This window comes from Paramacrobiotus metropolitanus, unplaced genomic scaffold (genome assembly GCF_019649055.1).
Source record: "Paramacrobiotus metropolitanus isolate TYO unplaced genomic scaffold, Prichtersi_v1.0 Parri_scaffold0000025, whole genome shotgun sequence".
Taxonomy (NCBI): domain Eukaryota; kingdom Metazoa; phylum Tardigrada; class Eutardigrada; order Parachela; family Macrobiotidae; genus Paramacrobiotus; species Paramacrobiotus metropolitanus.
This window is the reverse complement of record NW_026570245.1, coordinates 269,048-294,890: the sequence shown is the minus strand read 5'-3', so window position 1 is coordinate 294,890 and position 25,843 is coordinate 269,048. Positions and strand designations below refer to the sequence as shown.

The 25,843-nt window shown below is 43.7% G+C and overlaps 8 protein-coding genes across 9 annotated transcripts; 4 read left to right on the top strand and 4 right to left on the bottom strand.

Annotated features, from left to right (window-relative positions):
• Positions 1-3,085: 3,085 nt before the first annotated feature.
• LOC129587441 (2-aminoadipate transaminase-like) lies at positions 3,086-6,350 on the top strand. Its single transcript, XM_055481183.1, has 10 exons — positions 3,086-3,349; positions 3,490-3,700; positions 3,763-3,878; positions 4,216-4,370; positions 4,599-4,751; positions 4,809-5,037; positions 5,370-5,484; positions 5,550-5,621; positions 5,701-5,810; positions 6,010-6,350. The coding sequence occupies exons 1-10, from the start codon at positions 3,279-3,281 to the stop codon at positions 6,170-6,172; spliced, it is 1,395 nt and encodes a 464-aa protein (XP_055337158.1). The 5' UTR covers positions 3,086-3,278; the 3' UTR covers positions 6,173-6,350.
• A 262-nt stretch (positions 6,351-6,612) lies between these two features.
• On the bottom strand, positions 6,613-8,549 carry LOC129587442 (uncharacterized). The gene is made up of 4 exons (XM_055481184.1): positions 7,857-8,549; positions 7,507-7,704; positions 7,240-7,344; positions 6,613-7,079 (listed from the first exon to the last, which is right to left on the bottom strand). Exons 1-4 carry the CDS (start codon positions 8,047-8,049, stop codon positions 6,841-6,843), a joined length of 735 nt encoding a protein of 244 aa, XP_055337159.1. The 5' UTR covers positions 8,050-8,549; the 3' UTR covers positions 6,613-6,840.
• LOC129587443 (major egg antigen-like) lies at positions 8,439-10,170 on the top strand. The gene is made up of 2 exons (XM_055481185.1): positions 8,439-9,058; positions 9,473-10,170. Exons 1-2 carry the CDS (start codon positions 8,909-8,911, stop codon positions 9,926-9,928), a joined length of 606 nt encoding a protein of 201 aa, XP_055337160.1. The 5' UTR covers positions 8,439-8,908; the 3' UTR covers positions 9,929-10,170.
• Positions 10,171-10,404: 234 nt separating this feature from the next.
• Positions 10,405-11,424, bottom strand: LOC129587445 (iron-sulfur cluster assembly 1 homolog, mitochondrial-like). The gene has a single exon (XM_055481186.1). The coding sequence runs from the start codon at positions 11,019-11,021 to the stop codon at positions 10,617-10,619; it is 405 nt and encodes a 134-aa protein (XP_055337161.1). The 5' UTR covers positions 11,022-11,424; the 3' UTR covers positions 10,405-10,616.
• A 541-nt stretch (positions 11,425-11,965) lies between these two features.
• Positions 11,966-14,898, top strand: LOC129587403 (ubiquinone biosynthesis monooxygenase COQ6, mitochondrial-like; the record flags this gene model as incomplete). The annotated part of the gene is made up of 10 exons (XM_055481142.1): positions 11,966-12,104; positions 12,184-12,318; positions 12,387-12,445; positions 12,788-13,090; positions 13,251-13,358; positions 13,445-13,507; positions 13,684-13,791; positions 13,948-14,026; positions 14,250-14,373; positions 14,499-14,898. Coding segments are annotated over 10 exons (1,431 nt in total), but the record flags the coding sequence as incomplete, so codon positions are not given.
• Positions 14,899-14,986: 88 nt separating this feature from the next.
• On the bottom strand, positions 14,987-19,023 carry LOC129587547 (ribonucleases P/MRP protein subunit POP1-like). The gene is made up of 9 exons (XM_055481341.1): positions 18,703-19,023; positions 18,415-18,599; positions 17,765-18,086; positions 16,900-17,538; positions 16,685-16,840; positions 16,390-16,485; positions 16,157-16,324; positions 15,730-16,073; positions 14,987-15,569 (listed from the first exon to the last, which is right to left on the bottom strand). The coding sequence occupies exons 1-9, from the start codon at positions 18,872-18,874 to the stop codon at positions 15,123-15,125; spliced, it is 2,529 nt and encodes an 842-aa protein (XP_055337316.1). The 5' UTR covers positions 18,875-19,023; the 3' UTR covers positions 14,987-15,122.
• Positions 19,024-19,252: 229 nt separating this feature from the next.
• Positions 19,253-22,863, top strand: LOC129587391 (nucleolar protein dao-5-like). Of its 2 annotated transcripts, none has more exons than XM_055481125.1 (6): positions 19,253-20,020; positions 20,572-20,970; positions 21,030-21,581; positions 21,648-21,782; positions 21,847-22,051; positions 22,365-22,863. In XM_055481125.1, the coding sequence occupies exons 1-6, from the start codon at positions 19,394-19,396 to the stop codon at positions 22,712-22,714; spliced, it is 2,268 nt and encodes a 755-aa protein (XP_055337100.1). In that variant the 5' UTR covers positions 19,253-19,393; the 3' UTR covers positions 22,715-22,863. The 2 variants fall into 2 exon arrangements, with proteins under 2 accessions (XP_055337100.1, XP_055337101.1); XM_055481126.1 differs by having other exon boundaries at positions 21,847-22,047; positions 22,365-22,538.
• Positions 22,864-22,900: 37 nt separating this feature from the next.
• LOC129587392 (mediator of RNA polymerase II transcription subunit 26-like) lies at positions 22,901-24,500 on the bottom strand. The gene has a single exon (XM_055481127.1). The coding sequence runs from the start codon at positions 24,256-24,258 to the stop codon at positions 23,215-23,217; it is 1,044 nt and encodes a 347-aa protein (XP_055337102.1). The 5' UTR covers positions 24,259-24,500; the 3' UTR covers positions 22,901-23,214.
• Between the last annotated feature and the right edge of the window lie 1,343 nt (positions 24,501-25,843).

Sequence of the window (25,843 nt, the reverse complement as noted above, 5' to 3'; positions counted from 1 at the left end):
TCACACTCGTGAGCCTTTGTTTGCCAGCTGTCACAACGTTGTATTTACGTTATTTACGTGATTTTTACTTTACCGGACCTGGACTTAAAATTGTCAAACCTAGATTAACAACATATTTACGATAACTAACGTTGGTTTCACTTTGCCGGACATGGAACTTCAACGGTTTGGTCTGCAATATACATTGCATTCACTTTTATATGCGTTGGTTTACGCGTACTTACCCTAAAAGGATTCCACTTGTTTTTTTCTTCGAACAAATCGTGCATTAAGTAAATTACATAAAAGATGCCATGATATTTGACAATACTCATAAAAATGTCCTTTTATGTCACTCCATCCTAAGAATTGAACGTGGTGTCCTTACTTAGATAGCACATTTACCTTACCATACTTAGATAACTGTCCGTGTTGTGCACTCAATGTGCAGCTGTCAACCACCCAGAGATGGCAACGCTAGGGCGAATTTGAAAATGTGTTGATTCAGCCATAACTTCAATTGCTCACATCTCGTGAATGTGGGAACAAAAACTGTTCAAGCAATATCTCAAAGATGCAGAAAAAAATTCACAAGATATTTGATGCCAAGTAATATAGGATTTAGAGCAACTGAAAAAAGTTGCAGCCTTTTTGAGTTTCTCGTAGACACACTATAGGATCTCTTCGCGGACCCCTTCAACGTAATACTTACTATGCTATGTCTAGGAAACAGAAACAAGTTCTAATATATTTCAGTCGCTCTAAATCCTGACTTACTGGTATCAAAAACTCCAGAATTTTTCCACATCTTTTTGAGATATTCCGGAACAGTTTTGTTCCACATTCACTTTAGATTGATGTTATCAAGGAACAACGGCTCATTCCAACAGATTTTTCACCTGACGTTGCTATCTTTGGGTGGTTGACAGCGCTGCACAACACGGGCACAGTTATCTTAGCGTAGTAAATGTGCTCTATCTAAGCAAGGACACACGCCCTCGTACATGAGGTTCCTTTACCATAGAATCTCAGAAGGTAACGTTACAGTGGCTTGGTGAATGCACGAAGGCAAGGTATCAAGACATCAGTAAGAGTCTCAACGTCTGGTTATAATTGAAACATCTAATTCAGGTTGATAAATATCTTCCTTCATGGAAAGCTGTAAAGCACAACATTATTTTACCATATGAAAATGCCAAGAACGACAACATGAGCAGCTGAAAGCACCTTCAAAAGCCGACTAGGCAGCACCACGTCAAAGTCTGATGTCCAACGTTAACTGGCCTCTTGCGATAGCTCAACCGGCCTGCATTGGGTCACCTCAAATTCCGTACACCCGTGGAGTTCTATCAGGTTCCGCACCGTTCCGTAGAGTTCCGATAAGTTCCGTCAAGTTCGTACAGTTCCGTAGAGTTCCATCAGGTTCCATCAGGTTCCGTAGAGTTCCATTAGGTTCGTACAGTTCCATTAAGTTCCGTCAGGTTCCGTAGAGTTCATTAGGTTCCGTCAGGTTCCGTCAGGTTCCGCGTAGAGTTTCATTAGGTTCCACAGGTTCCGTGAGGCCAAGGTTCTGTTAGGTTCCGTCAGGTTCCGTAGAGTTCCATTGGGTTCCTGTCAGGTTCCATTAGGTTCCGTACAGTTCCTTTGGGTTCCGTCAGGACCTGTAGAGTTCCATTAGGGTTCCGTTAGGTCTGTCAGGTTCCGTAGGGTTTCATTAGGTTCGTCAGGTTCCAGAGGTCCAGGTTCCGTTAGGTTCCGCCAGGTTCCATTAGGTTGCGTACAGTTCCATTGGGTTCAAGTTAGGTTCCATTAGGTTCCGCAGTTCCATTGCCCGTACACTTCCATTAAGTTCCGTCAGGTTCCTCTGCAGTTCCATTGGGTTCCGTTAGGTTCCGTAGAGTTTCGGCTAAGTTCCCGTGGTTCCATTAGGTTCCGTTAGGTTCCGTCAGGTTCCGTAGAGTTCCATTGGGTTCCGTAGAGTTCCGTAGAGTTCCATTGGGTTCCGTCAAGTTTCGTAGAGTTCCATTAGGTTCCGTCAGGTTCCATTAGGTTCCGTAGAGTTCCGTCAGGTTCCATTAGGTTCCGTTAAGTTCCATTAGTTTACGTCAGGTTCCGTCAAGTTCCGTAGAGTTCCATTAGGTTCCGTCAGATTCCGTAGAGTTCCATCAGGTACGTGCCAGCATTACGCGTTGCTATTTTTCGGCCTAAACAATCTGTGCCATATGTGGTCTAAACCGGTTTGCAGCTATCGTTGATTGCGCAACTGATAACGAGTACAGAGAAGAGCACGGCAGGTGAGATTTTATCGCCGGCTCAGTAAGCTAACCGGTTTAGACGTGAAACGGCTGAAATCAAGTATCACGTGAGCGCCTGCATACGGGTAAAATGCAGGGAAAGTGAGGTAATTTACTAAAGCGATGGGAAAGAGTTGCCGCTTGCCTCGTACTGAACGCAAGTCGCGCGCCGCCGACAAGGCGATAACATGTACATTTTCCCGCTTTCCACCTCGCAATCAGAGATTCCGGTGGTGACATTGAATATCTATACAATTTTTATTATTGCTATGGTTTTGATCGTATTGGTCGTATACATACTATAACTTCTTAAGTTGTACAAGACATCGCAGCTGGGTTAGGAGATCAACTGGGCTGTCAAAACAACGGTGTCTCGTAAAAACAGCAAAAACAAATTGGCTGCTGTGTAATAAAGGTACTCGTAAAACTTTTCTGAACGCATAAGATAATTATATATATACTACGTAATACGTATCTGTACAATATAACGGACAACATTCGAATAATCTTGCTGCACCTAACTAATGCAGAAACCTGGGAACTGTTAAATGTCAAAGGTTGTTAACAATATTGATTTGTAAGCAAAATATGTAGTCGACAATAATTAAATTCACATACGAGAGTATTTAATCGTGCCGGTACACTACCGCCAATATACTGTAGATATACCGGCAAGAACTAACTTTTAAAAAACAGTTAATGGAATAGAACTGGAGCGGGCTGCCCGCGGGTGTCAGCTACATCGGAATTCGGAAGTTGATTCAAAACATTTACCTGGCTTAAGGTGGCTAAAAAACGGTCGGTGTAGCTGTGGCGGCTGTGCTTTCCGCATACCTATACTATACTGTTGTACATAGTATAGCTGATATTCTGTAATCTGTAAACCGTTACAAATTAAAAACATCGCCTCGTTTTCACAAATTATGAACCTTCCGTATTAAGTATCTTATCTAAACGAGGATGTGTTCGACAAGTGTCAATGTCTAAGGCGCATACTCGATAGTTATGCAGGTTGCGTTATGGAACGTGAGCAAGTGTGCATTCCACTTCTCGAGCGTGATCAACACGACAGCGAGGTAAGTTTCTGTTTTCATTCCAGCAATGCCTTGTACTATTTTCCGATGCTTTTCGACTTAAATAACTATGTACACTGCAGTTCTTTTGAGTCCTTGACATAAAACTCCATATTGTTATGACAGTTACTTTTAAACCTTAGGTGCGTTTGCGTCCGTTTCCTCTCGACATACAAGACGAGCCACCGCCAGTCGATCATGTCGACCGTCTCGACACCACCCATTCTGCATGCTTTCGATGAATTCCGCCATTATGATACAGCCGACTATAATTTCCACGTCGGAGCTCCGCATCCCGATGAGCTGATGCAGCTTAGTAGGGTTATTCAGCAAACCGTGCAGGATATTCGAGCGGTACGAGCAGTTGCAAGGTGCATCAAAATGCTTAATGGCATCTCTTTGTTATCATATTATAGGTGCCATCGGAAGTCCAGAGTTCTTATTTCCAGTATGGAGCGACTAAAGGCTCGGATTCTGTTTTGCAACATTTGGCGGCGTTCCTAACGCAGGAATACCGTGCACCTGTGAACTGGTGAGTTTCTAGTGCAACAAAATACTTACTAAAGTCGAAATACGGTAACTTAACTTTGACTACTGTGAATCTTACTCGGACCAACATTTTTATAAGTACTCTGTTAGTACTGTTACTAACATCGGTTTCATGGATGTGGGTGGTTTGCGTAATGGTTATTCTTTGTTAATTTAGCTTATGCCTTTTACTGATTTTATAAAAGTTTGATTAGCACTGATGTGAATGTTAATGTGATATCGCGTTTTTTTAGTTGTACAATTGTACTGCTGTTACGTCGTGTGTAATTGGGGATCGTGGGCAATAAATGTTAGACTGACTGTCAAGTGTCAATTTTCAGGCAGAACCTGATGATGACAGCCGGCGCTTCACACGCCCTCGGACTGGTGTGTAATGTGTTTTTCGGTGATCATGACGGTGTGGTGTTCCTGGAGGATCCGACGTATTTCCTGGCAGCGGAAATATTTCGTGGATTTGGTTTGAAAGTTATCCCAAGTGAGAATGTCTGTTAATTAAAAAAGACAGCTAGGTTTTAAAAATTGTTTATTAATTGGAATAACTACAAAAAATTTCTGGGCACAGCACGCAGACGATTAGATTATGCATTATGTCTTATTATTAGAGTTTGTTACTGTGAAACTATTTTTCAGCAGACAATTTTACAACAAAACAGAATATCTCGCTTTTCATCATTGTAATGTAATGTATTTATTTACTATACAGTTCCGAAATTGGACAACGAACAATACGATTTCCCTTTGTGGAAACGTCGCCTTGATGAAGGCCTCCACGGGATACGTGCGGATGGTCATTTTCGTGGGCTGATCTACATTATTCCGCTTCACAGTAATCCCCGTGGTCGCTGCCTTAGTCCTGGTGAGCAGCGAATTTTGCTCTTCCGCAAATTTTTTAACTTAGCGATTTGTATTATAGAAGAGGCCGCTGCTTTAGCACGGTTTGCCGCTGATGAGAATTTGGTGATCCATTGTGATGATGTGTATAATTCACTGTCATATACCGGCAGTATTCCGCCGCGCTTGTTTCCTGTCGGAAGTCATCCCAACGTTATCTCCGCTGGGACGTTTTCGAAAATCCTCGGACCGGGACTGCGAGTAGGGTGGCTGGAAAGCACGAAGGAAAACATCGACAGAATTGCGCTGAAGTGTGTAAGGACTGAAAATACCGGCGTTATTTACTCGAACAATTGCTGCTCTGAAGCATAATAGATGCCGAGCAATAAGTATCACGTTTCCGTTTCTAATTCCGTGGTCGTTTGTTCTCCTTTCTCTGATCTCGGCCCGTGTTTTGCTCCTGTGGATAGCAAAATATTTCTTTTTTTAGATATATTATTAAAAAATATTATTCAAAGGTTTCGAAAGATAGCCGTTTTCTTGAATTTTCAATTATCCTACAGTGTATGTAGTTCTGTACTTTACAACAAACTGTCTTTGGTAACATTGAAATTTATTTTATATATAAGTAATTTTCTTGCAGTGGAATAATCGAAAGCGGTGGTTGTGCAAATCAGTTCGGTGCATCTTTGATTGACCGGATGTTCCTTAACGGGCTATTACAAACGTACGTCAAAAACACGCGAAATTTATACAAAGTAAGTTTTTAATTGACTTAAACGTAGTCATCAAGTAGTATTTATATTCGTGCTGTTCTTTTCAGGAAAAAATGAGATTAGCCGTTTCTATCCTTTCGGAACACTTGCCTAACAACGTCATATGGCATAAGCCGCAGGTATTCAACGTTCAGCATTTAAATTTACTTTTCTTGTGCGTTTGCGCCTTGCAAGTTAAAAGTTGGTTTTTATTTGCAGGGTGGATATTTTATTTGGCTTACATTTCCTGAGGATTACGAAGAGTTTCTTACGAATGTGCTTGTTCCCGAAGCAAAACGGCGCAACGTACATTTCCAGCTTGGATCGAGGTAACATTTTATGGAGATGTGGTTTTATGCTTAAGACAAATTAAAGTTGGTGCGAATGCTTACTTTCTTTTTGGCGTGTCCCTTTGAGCTTTTCTGCCTACATTGAATTAATGCTTGGAGTTCCCTTGCATGTTAAACTGTGAAAAGGCAGCAGAGGCCAACTTTTTATGTCTGCTGAACGCGATTTTTTTCGTTTTAGGAGCTGCGCTAGTCGATTTTGCAATGGACTCCGTTCCACGGACGATGCCTACACATGTACCTCTGGCTGCCAGAATTCCATTCGGCTGTCAATTGGACATTTGGGACTGTCACAACTTCCGGAAGGACTTAAAATTTTGTGTGATATCATTAAGAAGAGATGACGTCGTTTTAAAGTTTTTATATGCTCTTATGGATTATAGATGTGGATGTGCGACTGATAATATGTTGTCTCCTTCTGTATCTGCTGTTAAGTACTCGCATAAAGGCAAAAGTGTGTTTTCTACACGAGTGTTATGATTGTCATCGATATCCCCAAATATCAGACCGAAGAGATATATATGGTCGAATTTTGCGATTGTTTCTAGTATTCGTTTTAATGAATTATCTTCGCATAACTAAAAAATATATATCTTCATCTTTTCGGAAATATATATCTATATCTTTAGCATTTTTGGTTAACGGAAATAAGATAAAAGATTTGATACGGCAGCCGTTCTATATCTGTCGATGACTCGATGTCAATGGTCCTGTTGTACCTACACGCGTGAATTATCGAGGATTGACCACGCAGATTTCAAACTTTCAAGAGTTCAGTACAATATCTCTTTTCAGCAGTGGAAACCAATTATAATTACATAATCATTGAACAACGAAAAATCTGCAACAACTGCAGAAGTGAAAATATAACAAAACATAAGACCGCATAAAGAGCATATCCACTAAGATGTAAAACATGTCGAGCAACAACATTCGACAACATTGTCAGCATTCTAAATCAGCACCTTAATTACAATAGTATTTTAATTAGGCCTTAATTAGTATTAGAAGATTAGGGTCCGCTTGTGCGACGTCGTTTTACATAATTTACACTGCAGCATGTTAAGCAAAAATCCTTAGCACATGTAACTGAATCATGTAACTGAATCCGCATCTCCAGAGATTTGTTCAGTGGAGATAACTCCAGTTTTCGAACGCATTCCTTACTTTTCTTGAAAGGAGGGAAAAGTCGCCGCGGCGGAAATACTACTTTTCGTGAGATTACACCCATTTTCGTCGAGACTTCGTTTGCTGAAACCCGTAAAAAAAAAATGATCCATTGGTAAATCATATAACAAGGTTTTTTAGAAATGACATGTCCATGCGGTGTCCATTTTTACAGAAAACACATGAAAAGAGAACAATATCAATTTTGAAGTTTTTGCAACAATTGAAAGCAAACAACACTTACCATGTTTCATATCAGACTCGCGCGGGTCAATGGCGCGAAGCGAAGGCGATTCGATGCCTACAGATACACTGCTTTTGCCGGCTGCGTTTCCTGCTTGCACGCTTTCTGAAAATAAACGGTCAGGATCATCTAAATCTGGTATCATTTATCACTTAATCAACCGGAATCACCGAAGCCCCTTCGTTACTACCGCTGCTCTTGCACTGACTGCTTCTGCGCAGAATGATGCAAGGATGAACTTCATAATAATCAGAAAAATCTTCTTACCTCTACCACTAGTTAAATCATCCTTGCAGCCGTCCTGATCCGACCGTAATGCAATGGAATCACCATCGGAGTTGTCAGAACCGGACGCACTCGGTTGTTCCAAAGCAACAGCGCTGCTGCGATCGCGGCTGGATCCGCATCGAGGTTGCGGTTCGGTAGTTCCTTCCCCTGACGAGGTGTTTGACGGTCTAAATTTACCTAAAACAGCGGAAACGGAAGGTCTTTAGGCCTGACTGCTACACTTGAACGATAATCACCCGTAAATGAGGTTTTTGCCAATATATACTCGTGGTTTCGATTCTGGAACTAAATCTGCCCACAAACAGTCACACGGTTAAGGTAGCACTTACAGGTCTCACGATGCCGTTTTGCATCAGATGGCCTAGTGAAGGGCTTTCGCGATCTTTCACATTGTGCATACGAACAAAGATAATCGGGATTCTTGCTGTGGCAGGCACCGCTCCTTTTATGCCGTTCGAGTTTCTGAACAATCGTTTTACCACATATGTCACACTTGATCTTCTTAGATATCTCAGGCACCATGGTTTTCCAAGTCACCGGATTTTGGCGAAACTCCTGTAAGCTGCAGCTGACACTTGGGATGCTATAAGGATGTCCAGCTATCCGCTATACACTAATTATACGTAGCGATCGCGAAAAACTCAGCCGTTGCTGGCGTTGTGTTTCCAATATCTTTAAGTTTACTGGCCCATGTCCGTGCGCTTGTGACATGCGGGCCGATGTGGCGCTAGACGTTTTACATTTCATACGGGTGCCGTACTACACCTAACGTCGACCGTACTACGGTCTATTCGGATCAGCTGTTTCCGTTCATGTAGCTGCCTCAACAGAAAGGTAGAGCAACTCCTACAGTCGAGAAGAAACGAGAATTGTTGTTAAAGTTGAAATTCCGTGCTCCAGAACGTCTATTCAGGCTATTTTTATGCGACTCCGTCGACGGCAGTGGTCAAAAGAAGTATCCTGAATATTTTGTAATATAACCGATAACGATGCAGTGGAGGCGATTTCTTCCAGAATCTGCCCGAACGGAAGTGATGGTTAGCGATGTTTCCTGAAATTTCTCGCACGGTTGCATAAGGCAGTCATGATTGGCTGTCTAAGCGTTGCGAGTCCGACAATTCGTGGGAATAATTACAAAACTCATTTTGATTCGTGAAGCGGTTTTGAAGGCGGTGCTTATCCTATGTTCGGTTTGCGCACTAACTGGTTGTTTTGGTATATAAGCCGCTGCGGTTCTGAGCCTGTGGTTATTCATGTGCCGACATTTCTAGCGTTCTTCAACGACGGTGTTGAACCTGAACAGTAGAATTTTCGCGCATTTGAACAAGTTTCGGATTTTTCTGACCATATCAAGCGTCTCCAATCCGCCGAAGCATTCAACATGTCCCGCGCATTAGTACGAGTGTTGCCGCGATTCTTGCGGAATGAGTTTCCGGAGTTGCGTTTGGTTAATCGCACCCCGTTTGGCTACGGATGGATGTCGCCCAGTTTCGGATCTCTGGATCGCGAATTCCGTCAGGTGGAAAACATGGTAAGTCAAAGTAATACCTACATAATCAGAGTAAATTTTTGGTATCAAAATATTCTTCTCAAAGACCAAAGTATTCAGAAACAATGGGAAATACAAAACTAGGTAGATGATTGCGGTTTATTGGACATTGCATCAGCCCTAAAAGTAGAGAATTTGCTGAATCATTTTTGCGTTATTGTGGCGCACCGCGCTATTATTAATAACTTGTTTTGTTTTGAGAATTTTTTATCATCAAAGGTTATGTAAGTAGTTTAAATTATAGATACGGTGAAGTTAGTAGCTAAGTAGCATCATTAATATTTGCAAGTGTTTATACAATACACATATATGATTAAATAATTTAGTGCGCTATTAAAAGAAATTGTTTGCTATTTGATGCTATGTTTACTAAATGTAATTTTTTCATTTCTGTAGATGGATCGTATGCAGAGCGATATAGCGCGCTCCTTCAGCGAATTCTTCCCGAACGGCGTGCAGTCGCAGCAACGTAGCTCCATGTTCCGCCTGGTGGAGGAAGATGGAAAGAAGAAAGTGCGAGTGCAGTTCGACGCCACCGGCATCAAACCGGAAGACATTGAAGTGAAGACCAGCGGTAATGAACTGGAGATCCGTGCACGACAGGAGGAGAAGGGCGAATATCACTCCATCTACCAGGAGTACAGTCGACGGTTGACCTTGCCGGAGGGTGTCAAAGCCGAGGAATTGTCGTGCAAATTCGACGACGGCCTCGTCACCCTGGAAGCGCCCTACACGCCGCCGGCTATTGAGGCCAAACCAGAAGAGGGTCAGACCGCTTTGGAAGGGGCGAAGGAGATTCCCATTAAACATGAAGGGAAGATTGACGCCACCAAACAGGCGGCCAAAGAATAGATCATAGCGTGTGTGGTTTTTCTCAATTGTTTATCTCATTTTTCACGCGGATACTGATTCTATGAATTGATTATTCCAGTGCTTTTAATGATGTTACTTTTTCACGATGTCGGTAGCGATTACCGTGTGGAAAGGTCAAATGCTGAATTTTATTGATTAGCCTGTAATCAACTGTTTCGTTTTCTGATGTTGTAATCGCAGTTTTGCACAATCAATCGATTAATAAAATTCTTGAGCATTAACCTTGATGCTGTCACTGCCTGAAAGATTCGCCAACATCGAAGTCACGAAAGTTGTTGGCGCGTATGAAAATGAACAAGAGAAAACAAACAAGAGGAAAACTCGTTCACATTCAGTGAATGAAGAAATTTTACACAAATATGAACTAATTCACTAACATTTGACGTTTCCCCAACGTCGGTTACTAAAAAAGTATACGAGTATGAAACAATACAGTACATACTCCGTGCTCGTAATGAAACAATGGCGACAAGCACCCTTTTTATTCCAGTATTTTCATATTATTTTGTGTTGTTATTTTCCATCACAGAGATTTCACTACAGTTGTAATCGCAACCAAAACAAAAACCGTAACACAATCGCAATAAATACGTAGAAGTAGTTAAAATGAGTGCATCAAAATACTTGTCCAACAAACCACAACAGTGCAGCAACAGATTATTACTGATTATACGTTAAAACTCTCCCCACAACCACACGTACCCTTAATATTGGGATTATTGAAGACAAACTCAGCGCTGAGCTTAGACTGCACATAGTCCATTTCCGTGCCCAGCAATGTCAGCTGGGCCTTCTTATCGATGAAGATCCGGACATCGTCCTCCACCACCTCCTCATCCATTTTCCCCTTCTCGGTGGCGTAGTCCAGTGTGTACGAGAGGCCATTACAGCCGCGCTGCTTCACGCTGATCTTCAGCGCCACAGCGTCGGGTCGTTCTTTGAGCAGCTGGCGGACGCGCTCGACCGCAGCGGGGGCAATGGTCAGGGCTGCACGCATCGGGAAGCCTTTGGAGCGCTTGACGGCGCGGACGGTGGCGGACATGGCGTACAGGATAGACGAGGAGCGGAACATGGTGGAACTGGATCACGGATCGTGTGGCACAGGGTGTGTATCGCACTCAGTGTAAATAATCCGGAACGAGATGTACGACAACCAAAACGGGATACGATAAACGAACGGCTAAATGTCAAAACGAGTCGGAGTATATCGAAAAGTGACAAACTATACAAGTGATTGCCAAAACATGAACCTCCATGGTTGCGAGAAGTATGCTACAATTTGTAACAATTCACGATCATTAAAAAATAATCGACCATGAAGGCCTAACAGCTGAGGAAAATGCTAAATCAATCAATCAAATTTTACTAGAGCAGTTTCTACCACAATACGAAAATAACTGATGTGAGAATCAAAAGTTATTCCCGCAGAAAAAACGAAAAGGGATGCGACGTCATGCGAGACAGAAAAACTGACGAAAGCTGCTGACTGACGAAAGTCACAAGTGCGAATTTCAGTACGAAACTAACGAAAGTTAAGGCGTGGCGAGTTGAGCAACGTTAGGGACAAACAGCTCCTAGAATAGTAGATTTGCGGTTGCCGTGCCTAAGCCTTAAACTTTTCAAGAAAACAGAAATTTTATAAAACGTAGACTTTACTTTTTTAAATGTCGGTGGGTGACTGCCTGACTGGTAAATACCGGATGCGAGACATCTGGTCGTGATACTGACCTTGAGGACTGAAGAAAAGGAAACTGACCCGTCTGACCGTACTTACATTTCACTCTTCGTGGGATAATGAGCGCGACTTGTCTGCCTCGCACCCGTACGCCACACTATTTTGGTTTTGGTAGAAAACTCCACGGTGTTGTAACACTGTTGTTATACTGTAATGTTATTTTTTCTAGGTTTCACTGCTTAATAAGGAATATAATATCCTACATCGTACCTACTTATTGAGCTGATTAACTAGCGAATTATGAATTTGTATCTGATACTTACCCGCTGATAATGACATGAAATGAAGCTGCTCCCAATCAAAACCTTTGCAGACAGATTCGCCGCTGCTACAGCATCCCAGCATCTCCCGTGAAAAAGTATTACGATGTGGTGATATCTGGTGGTGGGTTAGTGGGAACCGCTGCCGCCTGCGCACTAGGTAGGCAGTTTATCTGCCAGGGTTAACATTCTGGTTAGTAACGTTCCGTGTGTTTAACGCTCTTGGCGCCTCTTTCAAGCTGCGGATCCCATTTTGCAAAAGCTCAGCGTGTTGGTGATTGAACCTAGGGAGCCGACAGTATGGAACACGGCTCCGGAGCGGTTCAGCAATCGTGTGTTTTCCATCACTCCAGGATCCAGAAAATTCTTTGAAGGTAATCGGAGCGCTGTTTCTGACCTACCGAATTAATACATCATTTTATGATTGTTTTGTCGCTTTCAGAATTGTCACTGTGGGATACCATAGCGAAGCTCAGAGTCAAACCTGTCCGCAAATTGCAGGTAAAAATTAGGCAGTAAAATTACATTCGTGTTCTTTTAGTTTTGATTTTGTTATTCCGAAATAAGAATTCACAAAAAATTTAATTACGAGTAATATGCGGTCTGCACTCTGCATCCGGCCAGACCTTAATATTCGGGTTGTGATTCTACGGGGAAAAAATGTTGAATTAAAATAAGTACAGTGTTGAATTTTCTTCACATTAATTTTGGAATTGAGTATCAGTTTGTATGGAAATCGTTATTGAGATTATTGAAGTAAGTTTATAGTAATCGTCACTGCACTGTGTCCGTCGTTGTATTTTGCGCTTTTTAAAATTGCTTGCCATGTTTTCCATTAATTAGGTCTGGGAATCTTCTTCGGACGCGGCGATTTCTTTTGAACCGGCCAATCTCGACGACATCTCGTACATTGTCGAAGAGCCCGTATTGAGCACTGCTTTATGGACGCGACTACGTCAGTTGGATCGCGTGCAGGTTTTGCATAACGTTAAAGCGACGTCTTATGATTTACCATCGCGGCGCAGCAAACTGGTCCATGGCGAAAGCAGTCACAGTACCAAGGACAGTCAAACGCCGGATACGGGTGGTTATGAAGCTGCCACAGTGACCTTGTCCGATGGATCTCAAGTGGAAACGAGTCTGCTGGTAATATTGTCAATTAATTCTGTTAAATTTTTGTCAAAGTGCCTGCATTGCTGATGTTTTGTCTGCACTTTCGTGTCTATTGATTCAGAAAAACTCACTGGAAAAATTCCAAATAGCATGCACCAGAGGAAATAGATTCACTAGATTTTGTGCATTCCAGATTGGTGCAGATGGACCGCAGTCGGAAGTCAGGCAAGCTATGGGAATTCAGAATGTCAGCTGGAGCTATCGACAGCGAGGGTTGGTTGCCACAGTCCATTTGTCCGAAGTATGCGACTTGTATTCAGTGCATTTCTGAATGTTTTGAGATCTTTTATTGGGGAGGTGTTTCTGATCGTTTGATTATTCTTCTAGCCTCAAGACAACAGCACCGCGTGGCAGCGTTTTACTTCATCCGGACCTGTTGCGCTTTTACCGGTATGTCGATGCACTGTCCTGCATAAGCTGTAGTATTGCCTGTTTGTTGTGCGCTTGCTGCCAAGCGAATGCACAGTATTCTGTTCTGCGAGTAAAACATCGTTTCCTGTATTCAGTTGAGTTCGTAATTATGTTCTGACAATGAATGCGCTGACTTCTATGATCGTATTTGACAGTTAGACGAGAAAAGGAGTTCGCTTGTGTGGTCAACAAGTGAGGAAAATGCGATGCAGCTGTTAAAAATGGACGCGGAAAGCTTCTTGGATGCATTAAACCGTGCTTTGGTAGGTGTTTAGTTGAGTTTGATGTTGTTTGAAATATTTATCCACTGAGAAACGCGGAGGCGAAGCCGAGGCTGTTTCTTGTAGATATCTGTACTCCGGTATTGTAAGCAGACTTATAAGACACAAATTAGACATATTGTTGTGTGTTGATTGTAGTGGGATGAGCAGGACAAAATGGGATCGGTCAATGTGACCCTTGATACACTTTCTCGCGTATTACAGAAGTGCGGCATAGGTAAATTAGTACAGATAAATTTAAATTTGAAATTCGTACATTTCACCTGCATCAAATTTATTCTTTTTCATCAGGTTTCAATACTAAGTACCATTATCTGTATTGGAATGCCATGCCCTGTGGGCTTTCGTTCGACGATTATTTTGAAATTTATTGCTTTTTATCTTTAGAAAAGAACAAAACGTGCTTAGATCGTTTTTTTAAAATTTTTAAATTTTTTCAGTTTCCCGGAGCGTTCAACAGTTGCCACCTACCTTGACGGGACTGGATGAAAATAGCCGCGCGGTGTTTCCCTTGAGTTTGGCACATGCGACAAAATATGTTCTTCCTTGTACGGTTCTTATCGGGTATGTATTTTCGTCGGAAGTCTTCGCTTGTGACTTTTTTCTGACTTTTGTATTACTGCAGTGTGTGTGACAAGCAAGCTAAGCAATTTGCTCGTAAGTTTCGGACGATTCATGTGCTTTTTCAGTGATGCTGCCCATCGCATTCATCCGCTAGCGGGTTTGGGCGTGAATTTGGGGTTTGGCGATGTGATGGATTTGCGGAAGCGTCTGCGTGAAGCCGTCCAGTGCGGATACGAAGTGAATTCCATAGCGCACCTGCTCAAGTACGAAACGGATGCGCAGCGCCGTGTTGTTCCCGTCATGGCGACGGTGGATCTGCTGCATCGGCTGTATGGAACACGCTGGAACCCGATAGTGACTCTGCGCAGCGTTGGTCTGAATTTTATCAACAGTTTGGATCCTTTTAAACGAAACATTATTGCGGCTTCCTCGAGATAACTGTCTAAAACTGTGTTAAATTTGTTTTAATTTTTTTATTGTGTCGTTCCGGATAAGTGTTTATATGTCAACTACGAAAAGGGAAAAATAAAAATTAGAACAACATTACAGCTTTAATTTTGCGGACTTTGCAGCTTTATCTGATATCGTTGCTTCGAAATTTTGTGTAGTCGAAGTTACGCAGATAACGATTGTGATAAAACGCCGGAACATCTACACCGACACTCACCGTAAATTCTGTATTTCCATAAAAACAATTTTATAACACCGTCGTGAAATCGCGTCGGCAAAACACGGTATATGTACAGTAATTAAAATTTTACATCCAAAATATCCATTTCAACATCGGCAAAGCGGTACTGAAAAGAATGCGCAGATCGCACGAGCACTTTCCTTTCCGACTGCCCCATCCAAATATCCCGCACCATCCACAAAAACCCAATTAATGAGCAAAACCCCACGGCAATATTATGCCCGCAAATAAAAGAAAATCCCCCTTTAATCACATAACCAATTGTCTTCCGACTGCACTGATCCAGCACGTTATCCGCATCACCCAACAATTTCTCCATTTGTAATTTACGGCGTTCTCTGGCTTTAGACTTGCGAAACGGATCGGGATGTTTCGGCTCAACCGGGCCACCGAAATCGCTCGTGGCTTTCCTGCACTCCAGATCTTCTTTCGTGGGAGCACAGATCAAAGCGAATTCGGTCGCAGCTCCACCGGAAGACAAATTGAGCACAACCGGAACTAAACCCTGTAAATTTAGAAAAGCAATTATTTTCAATTCTAAGTAATTACTACAATCGCAACATCTTGATACTGTAAATTTTCTAACGATGCAAGTAACATCGTCGTGTGCAGCAAAACGCGGGAACGTTTACTACAGAGTAGTATTGAGAGACATGCGCACTTACTTGACGATGTTTCGAAAACAGCTCCAAATTTCCATTTATCACTTCCTCCAATTGCTTTCCTTCTCCGAGAAAACCTTTTAAAATCGCCAAAAGGCGTAAATTCCGAATAATATGAAAGCCCGGTTCATTGTCTTCTTTCCCGATTGCTTCCGCTTCTAACTCAAAAACGGATTTGAATAAAGAAATTTCAGACGAAAACCGTATCCAGTTATTAAATAGAACATTCCACGGTGATAAAAAGGGTGAGGCCACACCCAGTTTCAGGAAGTTGGGTCGCTTGTTCGGAGGATATCGCTGATGCTTTGCTTCAAGCTGTTTTCGGCTATCCAACTTTTCAGCGATACCTGTAAAACGCAATATGAAAAACAACCCGCATGATTTAAGCAAAAACACAAAATTTTCCGCATGACATTATTTAACATTTTACCAGCTTTCGAGTCTGGAAAATCAAACGGAAGCTGAAGCGACAGCTCATGCAGTGAAACAGTTCGGAGATCACGCTGTCCGCAAACGCGGGCGCCATTGTAAACCAACGGAATCCAGAAGGACATTCCCCATCCTGATGGCATAATAATATCCCATCCCGCGCCGTATTCTATACCAAGCAAAATTTTTGTAAAACATTTCTGCTACAAAAACAATGATTCATTTATGATTTACCTAATCGAGACAATCGTGACGTCCGATTATACCCACTATTCCGGATTAAAACAACCGGTATCCAAGACTCTTCAACGCCCATCTGCAGATCCATGCCTTGAACATAATAAGAAGACGGCAGTTTACATCCCAATAAAAAACTGATAAAAATTATCGCCATAGAATTTTGAACTATATAGTCTGCGCGGGAGTCGAACCCGCTCCCGAACTGCATAACAGTCAGGCCACCAGTTCAGACTTCTTGGGAAGTACGGAAAGAACAGGAAGCGACGTCGATTAACTCTACTCAACGTACCCGGTACCGGAAGTGCTGAACGGCGACGATTCATCTCCTGATCAGTGACTCTTTCCGTCCGCACTCGTTCCCGAACCTCACCGTTCCACAGCAAAGAAAACGATAATTTCTTGCTTCTATCTGGGTAACGCGAACATTCGGCATCATCAGCGGTTGCTAAAAAGATCACAATAAAATTTTCATCTTGAGCAAGTCATTTCACTTTTCACATTTACCGGATATCCGAGACAACGATACTTTACTAGCGGGCAACGCTAACCGCGGATCCCGAACAATCAAACCAAGGACACTTGCATTACGAACGGCAGATTCGTTTGGTGTGGCACTCATTTCCTTCCAAACACTCGCTTGTGATAATGCCGTTTCTCTGATCACCGGATCCCCGAAAGCATGCTTCCACGATCCTTCCGCAATCTCCGCATCAAAATCCACATTCAGCAAAACATTTTTCAAGACGAGAGTGCTTTTCGGCCCAGTGAGTCGCAATCGCACGAACTGCTTCTTCAGTATCCGGAGAATAATACCGGTATCACCACTAAACTCCAAACAGTCAGCTGAAACATATGCAGGTATTTCAAGCTTTTCGGCCTCGTCCATTGCCACATCAGAAGCTACGGGCGGTCCAGGCGATACGAGTTCCATTTGGAAAATTTTGACCAGAATTTCACGAAGCTGATCCGTTATACATGGATGCAGCCACAGGTTAATTTTCCGACTAACCGAGTCGTTTAACGCTGCTTGCCAGATAAATTTCACCGGGCCGATGGGGTTAAAAGGATATTTTTGCGGTTCGTAGAGGATACATGTGCCCTCCAAATGGCCATCGCGATAATCTTTGAAAGCGAAAGTTCGACCTGCAAAAAAAGCGCAATGTACTCAAAATCGCGTATCCACATCACTGCTCTGTACGCTAGAAAACTAAATCAGCGATAAAATTTCTCTATTACTTAATGCAGTACTTGTAAAACAAATCTTTAATTTTTTTCAAAATAAATGATCCAGTGGTTAAATCCATTTTCACAAAAACCGATTATTTGGACAGCGGCGGCAATAACAGCAATTCAAATTAAAGATTTGTACCGATATCAGATGCGGTCAACTGCTGGATGCCCTCAAGCAGTACCGCTTCCGGCCCTTCCAGCTCCATGCACACCAGATAAGACATATCGGTCATCAGACACTCCTCCGCTGAGGCGCGAAATGCCGCTCGAAAGCCCTTATCGTTCGGATAATCAGCCACTTTGTAGCCCCATTTCGTCAGCATGTGGAAGCGCTTCGCGTGCCATACGTGCGTTTCCAGCCACTGATTCACGGTTTGACGCTTCGCATAGGCAATCTTCTTGTTTCCCGGGCGTTTTCGGTACTTTTTGCGGTGCCGTTTTGGAATCTTAGCCTGGCTAGTCTGTGAATTTGAAAAGACTTTCATAGTAAACGCAATACAAATTCCTCATAACTAACAGCAAGCAAAATAATAAAATCCTTCATCCAAATTTAAAAACAGTCGACTGAAAATTTATTAAAAAAGCGACTGAAATTGAACAGCAAACCAAGCAGCGGCAATACATCATAAACAAGGAAAAACTGCCTGAAAAACGAACCTGCTTACTGCTAAGCAGAAAATTTAGTAATCCTTTTATGACTTTGTAATTTTATTAATTTATCCCACTTAGCGGCGTAACGCTAATTAACCATTACAACTAATACCAATAAATTTTGTATTTTGTACGTACTTGCTTTGCTGCCAACCCTCGCAACCGTTTCGGCAGTCTTTTTATATTGTAACTCATAGCGCGTCGGCGCATATGGCGTGGTAGCTGCTGGAAAATTTGCTTGCCAACAGGAGCTGTAGATAAAGCATCCAGAAGGGTGCGAATCTCCCTGGAACGCTTCTCAGCAAACGCAATAACATTGAGATCTACAAATGCAGCAGCCCGTAAAACATTACCCGTGGAAAACAGACGAAACGGACAGCAGGCTTTCAGCTTTTTAAAGGAACTCCAAGTTGAAAGTTCACTTACCACTTGCGGGAGTAGCCTGGTCCTGAACATCCATGGTATCCGCGGTAGACGTCGATGGTACCGAATCAGGGGTGGGGGCACTGACACCTGCACCTGTTGCTGGAAGATTACCAGCCCTGGAACCGATGGATGAATCCCGCTTCCGTTTTCGTCCACCTGCTTTACTCGACATTCCTCTTAAACACAGCGCATATCACGGAGCAAAGTATCAACACAGTCATAAGATTTCACTTTATAACATTTTAAAATGGTACACTCGACATTTAAAATTAGTACTGACGACGTAATAGTTTATGATTTTTAAAGTTTAAACAAAATCAAAACTAGGAACAACGGGAAAATGAAAATTCTGATCTCAACTTGAGCAACTCTATAAGCTTTATGGTGCGCATAAAAATGATGACACAGGATATTTGGTAGTGCAGCCTTTTTTAAGTAGCACTTTTTCATGGGCCACAACGCCGCCTGTAATACCATGGTCCCTGTATAATTTTTTGAGCCGCTTTCGTGCGTGCGTCCGGTTTTCACATTTCTCCAGTCGTGTCATTTCGCAACAGTTTGAGTTTTGTTCTAATTTTCAGCGCTTTGTAGCTACTCGTGCCAGCTGCTGTTTTTTAGCGAGTAGTAAATTTAGTTGCTTTAAATTGGATTTCTCTTCCTGGGGCTGCATTTAGACTTGTAAGCCGTAAAAATGAGTGACTTGGGGTGCTATGATCCCGGTCGTTTCAAGTTTCCCGACAGCGACAAGGCCGTTCCAGCCGAAACCCGAGCTGTATTTCAGCGGGCTTGCGCCGGGTTCGCCGACGCATACGTCCTCTTGATGGCAGCCGACCACTTTGACCGTTTAACCCCTGGCATGATGGCAGCCGTAGCGAAGCTTCCCGTCCGTTATACATATCTCGGTCAGCTGACATCATCTGGTGACATGGCTCGCCAAAAGATCAACTTACAGTTTGCAGTCAAGAACCAGCTTACTCAGAACGCTGCGAATCATCTACCGGCCAAGAAAGCGGAATCTTCTGACGAGGACAGCTCGGAAGACGAAAAACCAAAGAAAACCCCGGCTGCTAATGCGACCGTAAAACCCGTTTCGGCGATCAAGCCGAATACTGCAGCGACGGCTCCAGTGAAACCCAGCCCGGCGAAGAAAGCGGAGAGCTCGTCGGAAGACAGCTCCGATGAGGATCCAAAGCCTAAAACGGCGATCCCTGCGAAGGCACCAGTGAAGGCTGCACCTACTCCTACACCAGCGGCGAAACCCAGTCCGCCGAAGAAGGTTGCTGAGTCGAGTTCGGATGAAGATTCTGACGATGAGCTGGTAAGCAGAAAATTGAATAGTCAATACTCAACAGAGATGGAAAATAAATGCCAGATTAGATGGAAAAATGAGTAATATTAAACTGAAAAAATAGAAACAAATTTAGATGTGTGGCAAGATTAGAGTATTTTTTTATAATTTCTTTTGCTGTAAAAGTTCGGCGAAGGACCTGATAAGATCTTTAGTAATTTGGTGAAAACGAAAAAGCAGCATACAGCGAACAATGAAAACTTGTTCAGTACGAGACTATACGACTGTGTCTGCATGAGTATTTTCTGTTATAATTTTTTTTCAGAAGTTTATCAAGCTTTTTCTGAGGTTTTGCCCGTTTTGTTGATTTTATACTTACCCGAACCCGTTTCTGACTAAACACCATAACTTATGCTAAACCGTTTTTTTCATATTGTTCAGGCTTCGGTTCAACGATTTTATTATGCGTATTTTTATTTATTCAGAGCTTTGGCATGCATCCCTTGCTGAACACGGCTAGTCGGTTTTAAATGATTCGCTTTTACTTTTGTTTGCTGACAAATCTTTTCCTTATTTTGTAGCCTGTGAAGAAGGTCTCACCAGGCGGCTTTGCCAATAAACCCGCTCCTCCTGCACCTGCTAAAACAACGCCCGTAGCTGCGAAACCAAAGCTTGAATCTTCGTCAGACGAAGATTCCGACGACGAGACACCGGCCACAAAGAAGGTTCCCGCAAAACCTGCACCGGTTGCGGCCAAAGCCAGCGTTGTGCCTCCCGCCAAACAACCAGCTAAGAAGGCGGAGAGTTCCAGTGAAGACAGTTCATCAGAAGATGAGAAGCCGAAAAAGCCAGCGCCCGTGAAAGCTTTGCCGGCGCAACCGGCTAAACCGGTCGCAGCTGCTCCTGTACCGGCAAAACCGACGCCTGGAAAGAAACAACAGCCCGAATCTTCGAGTTCCGAAGAGTCTGAAGATGAACTGGTAAGGCGGGTATGGATAGGCAGTTGAATGCGTCTTTTTAATCTTGTTGCGATTTTTAGCCAAAGAAACCTGCAGCGCCTGTTCCAGCAAAGACACCCGTGGTCACTCCACTAGCAAAACCCGCACTGAACAATGCGAAACGGAAGGCGGAATCGGATTCATCCGATGAGGATGATTCGGATGAGGACGCCAAACCGAAGCCAGCAGCACCGAAAGCGAATTCACCGGCCAAGATTGCAACGCCAGCCCCAGCGGCTAAAGCGGCATCTCCCGTAAAAACACCCGCGAAGAAACCCGAAAGTAGCAGTGAGGAGAGTTCATCGGAGGATGACAAGAAGAAGACAGCCGTTACCGCTAAGCCAGCAGCGGCATCCCCAGCGGCTAAACCGGCATCTGCAGTGAAACCGGTTGCCAAAAAACCCGAGAGCAGCAGTGAGGAGAGCTCGTCGGAAGATGATAAGAAGAAAAAGACACCAGTTCCTGCTAAGCCAGCAGCCAATGCGCTGCCTGCCAAGCCCAAAACGGCCGTTCCACCTGTTGCGGCGAAAACCACTCCGGGAAAGGCACCCGTACCGGAATCGTCTAGCGACGATGATTCTGAGGACGAGTTGGTAAGTAATAATCATATGAAGTGCTGTGATGAGGTGTGAATTATTGATGACTGTGTTTGGTTGCAGCCAAAAAAGGCAGTACCGGTAAAACCTGCAGCGACACCGCTGGCGAAACCGGCTGCGGCACCACCAGCGAAACCGACTCCGGGCAAGAAACTGATGCCGGAATCATCCAGCGATTCTGATTCGGAAGATGAACTGGTAAGGCCGCGGTATAGAAATTCAGTGCTTCAGTGCGTATTTTATTGGATGACTTTGGTTGCAGCCGAAAAAACCGGCAACGCCCGCAGCTGGAGCGGCAGGAAAGAATGTGGCGGTGAATTCTGCAACGAAACCAGCGCAGAACAATGTTAAGCGAAAAGCCGAGTCCAGCAGTGAGGACGATTCGGATGATAATACCGGGCCATCGGTGTTCAGCAAAAGCAATGGGACGCCGGCGGGAAAAAAGATTGAAGCCGGATCGGCTGTAAGTACGTACATAAACTGCTTCACTAAAATTAGGATGGTGATATTTACTTTATTAATTACCGAATTATCTGTCTGCATTACATTGATCTTTGCTGGTTTCTTCGTTGTTTGCCTTGATACATACCTTAATCGAATTTACGAAATCATCCATCAATAAGCCGGTCATGATAGAAAATATTAGTTTATAAATTTATATGATGTAATTGCTTGCATCGATAACCGAAATTCGTCTGGTGCCTTGTTTTTTCTTTAAACTTTTATTTGCGTATTTATTGGTTCTTGATTTACTAGTGTACGCATTATTTAATTCTAAAGGTGAAGCCGTCGGCGATGGGGAAGAAAATGAAGACGTAAACGGAATGGATGCCGACGAGGCGACGGAGAATGGGCCCAACGCCAAAAAGCGTCGCTCGTCGCCGTTTCGTCGTGTGAAAGAAGCTACCGTGGAGGAACTGCATTCTACCGCGGCGGATCCACGTTTATTAGATAATTCTTATCGGGCGTTCAGGGATGGAATGGGCGATGCAGATTGGGCGGATAAGGCGGCGCAGGACTTTCGCACCGTGAAAGGGAAGAATTTCCGCCATGAGAAAACCAAGAAAAAGCGCGGGTCATACCGTGGTGGCAAGATTAATACAGGAATAAATTCTGTTAAATTCGAGTAATTTAATCCTTTGTTATTGTTGTTACTTTTTGATGATGTATCCATTCCCTGGTGGCGGAATGTGTCGTCTAAGTAATCTTTATTTTTTCTCCTTCTCTGATGGAAATATTTTTGTGTGGATTTAGGATTACAATGAACGCCCGAAAAGATCGATAATCCGTTGTTAGGCAGAAAATTACCAAGTTAGCAACAAACTTCCTTTAATAATTACATTTCGAACACCATTCCAACTATTCTAGAAAAATACTTTGCCAAATAACACAACTTTCGTCCAAAAAAATCCTACCATGAGAAACAAAACGCTCTGTTGTTGCTAATTTAGCAAACAGGGAAAGAGGTTCACAACCCAATTGCGTGTGTGTGTGAAAGCGGTTGCCCACGGTGCCAACCAACGATACGTAACAAAAATAAACAGATCAATTAATCTTGATAAAACTGAAGAGACGAACTATCAAGACTGTCAAATCTGACAAAATGGACAACTGTACAGCTTTTTCTGGATCACGGTCGCGGGAATGGAAAATAGACATACGGTAAGACCACCACTTTCTCACCGCTCTGCATCCGATCAACAAAGGCCTCCGTGTAATTGTGCAGGTGTCCGTCGGCGTCTCGCGTGCCCCGGGCCACCTCCCCGCTGGACGTCGTCGTCGCCGACGTGGACGCCTCATCGACATCCCAGGAGAGGGGCCCATCGGCGGCACTCAACGGCGGTAGATTCTTCAGAATATCCGCCAGCTCCGCGTCCACGGGATCGACGCGGGGTCCGGACGGTCCGGCGGGCTCCTCCATATCCTCCTCTTTGGCGGCAATCACAGACGATTTGAGCGTTACATCACAGGGGACCTTGTCAACGGGCTTCTCCGCCGGCAGCAGGTCGGGATTCTTGGCCTGCAGGTCTTTGAGGATCTGGTCGTGCGTCTTCACTTTGGGACGGTGTAGGATCCGCGACGGTATCCCCGCCGCGTCCGGCGTCAGCGGATTCCCCGGGGAGTCGGGCGTGTTGGGGCGGCTATCGACGCGCGGCTTCTTAACGACCGCCGGGGGCTCCTCCGCCGCGGCGCGGGACCGCTTCAGCGTGATCGTCAGCTGGCTCTTGGCCCGACCCACCTTGGGCGACACGGCGTCCGCCTCGGGGGGCTTGACGGGAGCCGTCCGGGTGGTGGCGGCCGTCGTCAGCACGCCGTTGGGGATAACGGGGGAACTAGGAACCGTGGTGCCGTTCTCCGGAGCGGCGATTAACGTCGGAGGTGTGGACGTCGGCTCTTCGGATTCGATCAGCCGGGTGGACCAGATACGGACGAGCGCTTTGAGCCGTTTGGCCAATTTGCCCTCCTTACTGGGCAATTCGCGGCGGAGATCATTAATGGTCTTCCCGATGCGGGATTCCAGGAGGTCCTTCTTGGTTAACTGCATGGGTGATGATAAACGCTCCAGTTCGTCAACACAGCACGTGAAGATGGTCATATCGCGGATCTTGGTCGGGGACTCAAGTGATGCTTCGAGACGATCGCGCAGATCGTTAATGGCACCGCCCATGTCCATAATAACAAACACAGATCAATCTGCGTGTTATTAGCTGTCTTAATGTCTTTTTGTTTAGAAAAAGACATTGACTTACCCAGTTTCCGATCGGGATCAGGCGATCTGGTTGCCATACGAAAGGCCTGCGCAACACACTCTATTGCAACTAATCCGGGCATTGCCTGCCTGTTTTTCCACACGCAGCACAACGCTTTACTTCGCACCGAACGCGAACTACTGCAAATGTCGAGTATCGAGAAATTCACCGACCAAACGCATGCCGTCTGAAATATTCGCGCTGCCGACGGCCACGCCCCTGCGTTCACTCCACTGCCCGGCTGCCAATCAGGTCGGATCGTTTTGGTGTAACTGGGAATAAACTACAAGAGCTTTATTGCAGAATCTAGTTATGAAATGCAGCTTGTGTTATCAGAGTACCTGTTCCGCGTACAATCCACAGCGCAGACTACGCACATATCCACTCTGAACTCTCCATACGAGTGCCGCGCATAGCACGTCGATTCAGTCAATTTTGTAGACAAAATGGTAAGCTGTCTGGGTGATGGATGCTCAAATGCCCGTATTCTACGATATTTATTGTTCTGCTGTTTGCACAGCCATAAACGTAACTTTACAACTTTGTTTAACTTGTAATATTAGGTTTCCCGTACAAGCTTCTATGTGCGGTGTTTAAAGTTTTTAAAGCCCTGTGCCAAGAGAAAAAAGAATAATTTCTAATTACTGTACCGTTAAGGCGTAGTGTTGTGCTACTAAATAAAATTAAATAACGGCCATTTACTTAGTAAAAGTCCGCCTAATATTAAAAGTCTAGTAAATAGTAAGGTTTTGGAAACAAAGTAAGTAAAAGTAAGTAAATGTGCTGCCGGAATAGTAGAAAGTACGTAAATATTAAGGTTTAGCGTTGAATAAATAAAAATCATTTACTAAATTATTTACTAATTCGTTTTATGTAAAATTGGCGTGTCAGCCGCCGCCTCTCGCAGGTAAAGTGAGTGTGCGCAATAGTTGGCTGTCAGCCTGCCGCCCTAAAAAGCAGCAGTATTTACTTTTCAGTAAGCGCTTGTATAGCTTGATTAATGCATAAGAAATTTTTCTACACCATTTTCAGTAGTTTTCAGCGCTTTGAAACTAACGCATTCGACACTTTCAATCCTAAATTACATTTATTTAGTAAATTTACTTTAATTTAGTAAGTAAACGTCCTTGGAAAAATTGAAATAGTAAGTAAAAGTAAGTAAAAGTCCCGAAAAATTTTGAATAGTAAGTAAAAATAAGTAAACTTCCAAAGCAGATAGTAAAAATAAGTACAGTATATCGGCAAAGACTTTTACTACCCAACACTATTAAGGCGTTAACGTAGCGGCGTCAGGTTAAGGCGTTAACGTAGCGGCGTCAGGTTAAGGCGTTAACGTAGCGGCGTCAGGCTAACGGCTAACGGTGCCGGCAAAACGACAACCAATTTTTTTAGCAAGTCAAGCATTCTTTACATTGGATTTCACGTTCCGTTTGATAGCAAGATTCACATAAATAAAGGGAAACTGCCAAAAGATAAGCCTCGTACGTCTTCATTTTTCAAAATAAGTGA

Bases quoted from the DNA above. Each gene is read 5' to 3' on its own strand.
- LOC129587441 (XM_055481183.1), top strand. From the start codon at position 3,279: ATGCAGGTTGCGTTATGGAACGTGAGCAAGTGTGCATTCCACTTCTCG. The intron at 4,371-4,598 runs GTGAGAATGTCT...TTTACTATACAG, and splicing joins TGGTTTGAAAGTTATCCCAA to TTCCGAAATTGGACAACGAA. The intron at 5,622-5,700 runs GTATTCAACGTT...TTTTATTTGCAG, and splicing joins TCATATGGCATAAGCCGCAG to GGTGGATATTTTATTTGGCT.
- LOC129587442 (XM_055481184.1), bottom strand. From the start codon at position 8,049: ATGGTGCCTGAGATATCTAAGAAGATCAAGTGTGACATATGTGGTAAA. The intron at 7,345-7,506 runs GTAAGAAGATTT...GTTTATTTTCAG, and splicing joins TGATTTAACTAGTGGTAGAG to AAAGCGTGCAAGCAGGAAAC. The intron at 7,080-7,239 runs GTAAGTGTTGTT...TACGGGTTTCAG, and splicing joins CGAGTCTGATATGAAACATG to CAAACGAAGTCTCGACGAAA.
- LOC129587443 (XM_055481185.1), top strand. From the start codon at position 8,909: ATGTCCCGCGCATTAGTACGAGTGTTGCCGCGATTCTTGCGGAATGAG. The intron at 9,059-9,472 runs GTAAGTCAAAGT...TCATTTCTGTAG, and splicing joins TCCGTCAGGTGGAAAACATG to ATGGATCGTATGCAGAGCGA.
- LOC129587445 (XM_055481186.1), bottom strand. From the start codon at position 11,021: ATGTTCCGCTCCTCGTCTATCCTGTACGCCATGTCCGCCACCGTCCGC.
- LOC129587547 (XM_055481341.1), bottom strand. From the start codon at position 18,874: ATGTCGAGTAAAGCAGGTGGACGAAAACGGAAGCGGGATTCATCCATC. The intron at 18,600-18,702 runs GTAAGTGAACTT...CTGCATTTGTAG, and splicing joins CCAGGCTACTCCCGCAAGTG to ATCTCAATGTTATTGCGTTT. The intron at 16,486-16,684 runs GTACGTTGAGTA...ATTATGTTCAAG, and splicing joins TTCAGCACTTCCGGTACCGG to GCATGGATCTGCAGATGGGC.
- LOC129587391 (XM_055481125.1), top strand. From the start codon at position 19,394: ATGAGTGACTTGGGGTGCTATGATCCCGGTCGTTTCAAGTTTCCCGAC. The intron at 21,582-21,647 runs GTAAGTAATAAT...GTTTGGTTGCAG, and splicing joins ATGATTCTGAGGACGAGTTG to CCAAAAAAGGCAGTACCGGT. The intron at 22,052-22,364 runs GTACGTACATAA...TTAATTCTAAAG, and splicing joins TGAAGCCGGATCGGCTGTAA to GTGAAGCCGTCGGCGATGGG.
- LOC129587392 (XM_055481127.1), bottom strand. From the start codon at position 24,258: ATGGACATGGGCGGTGCCATTAACGATCTGCGCGATCGTCTCGAAGCA.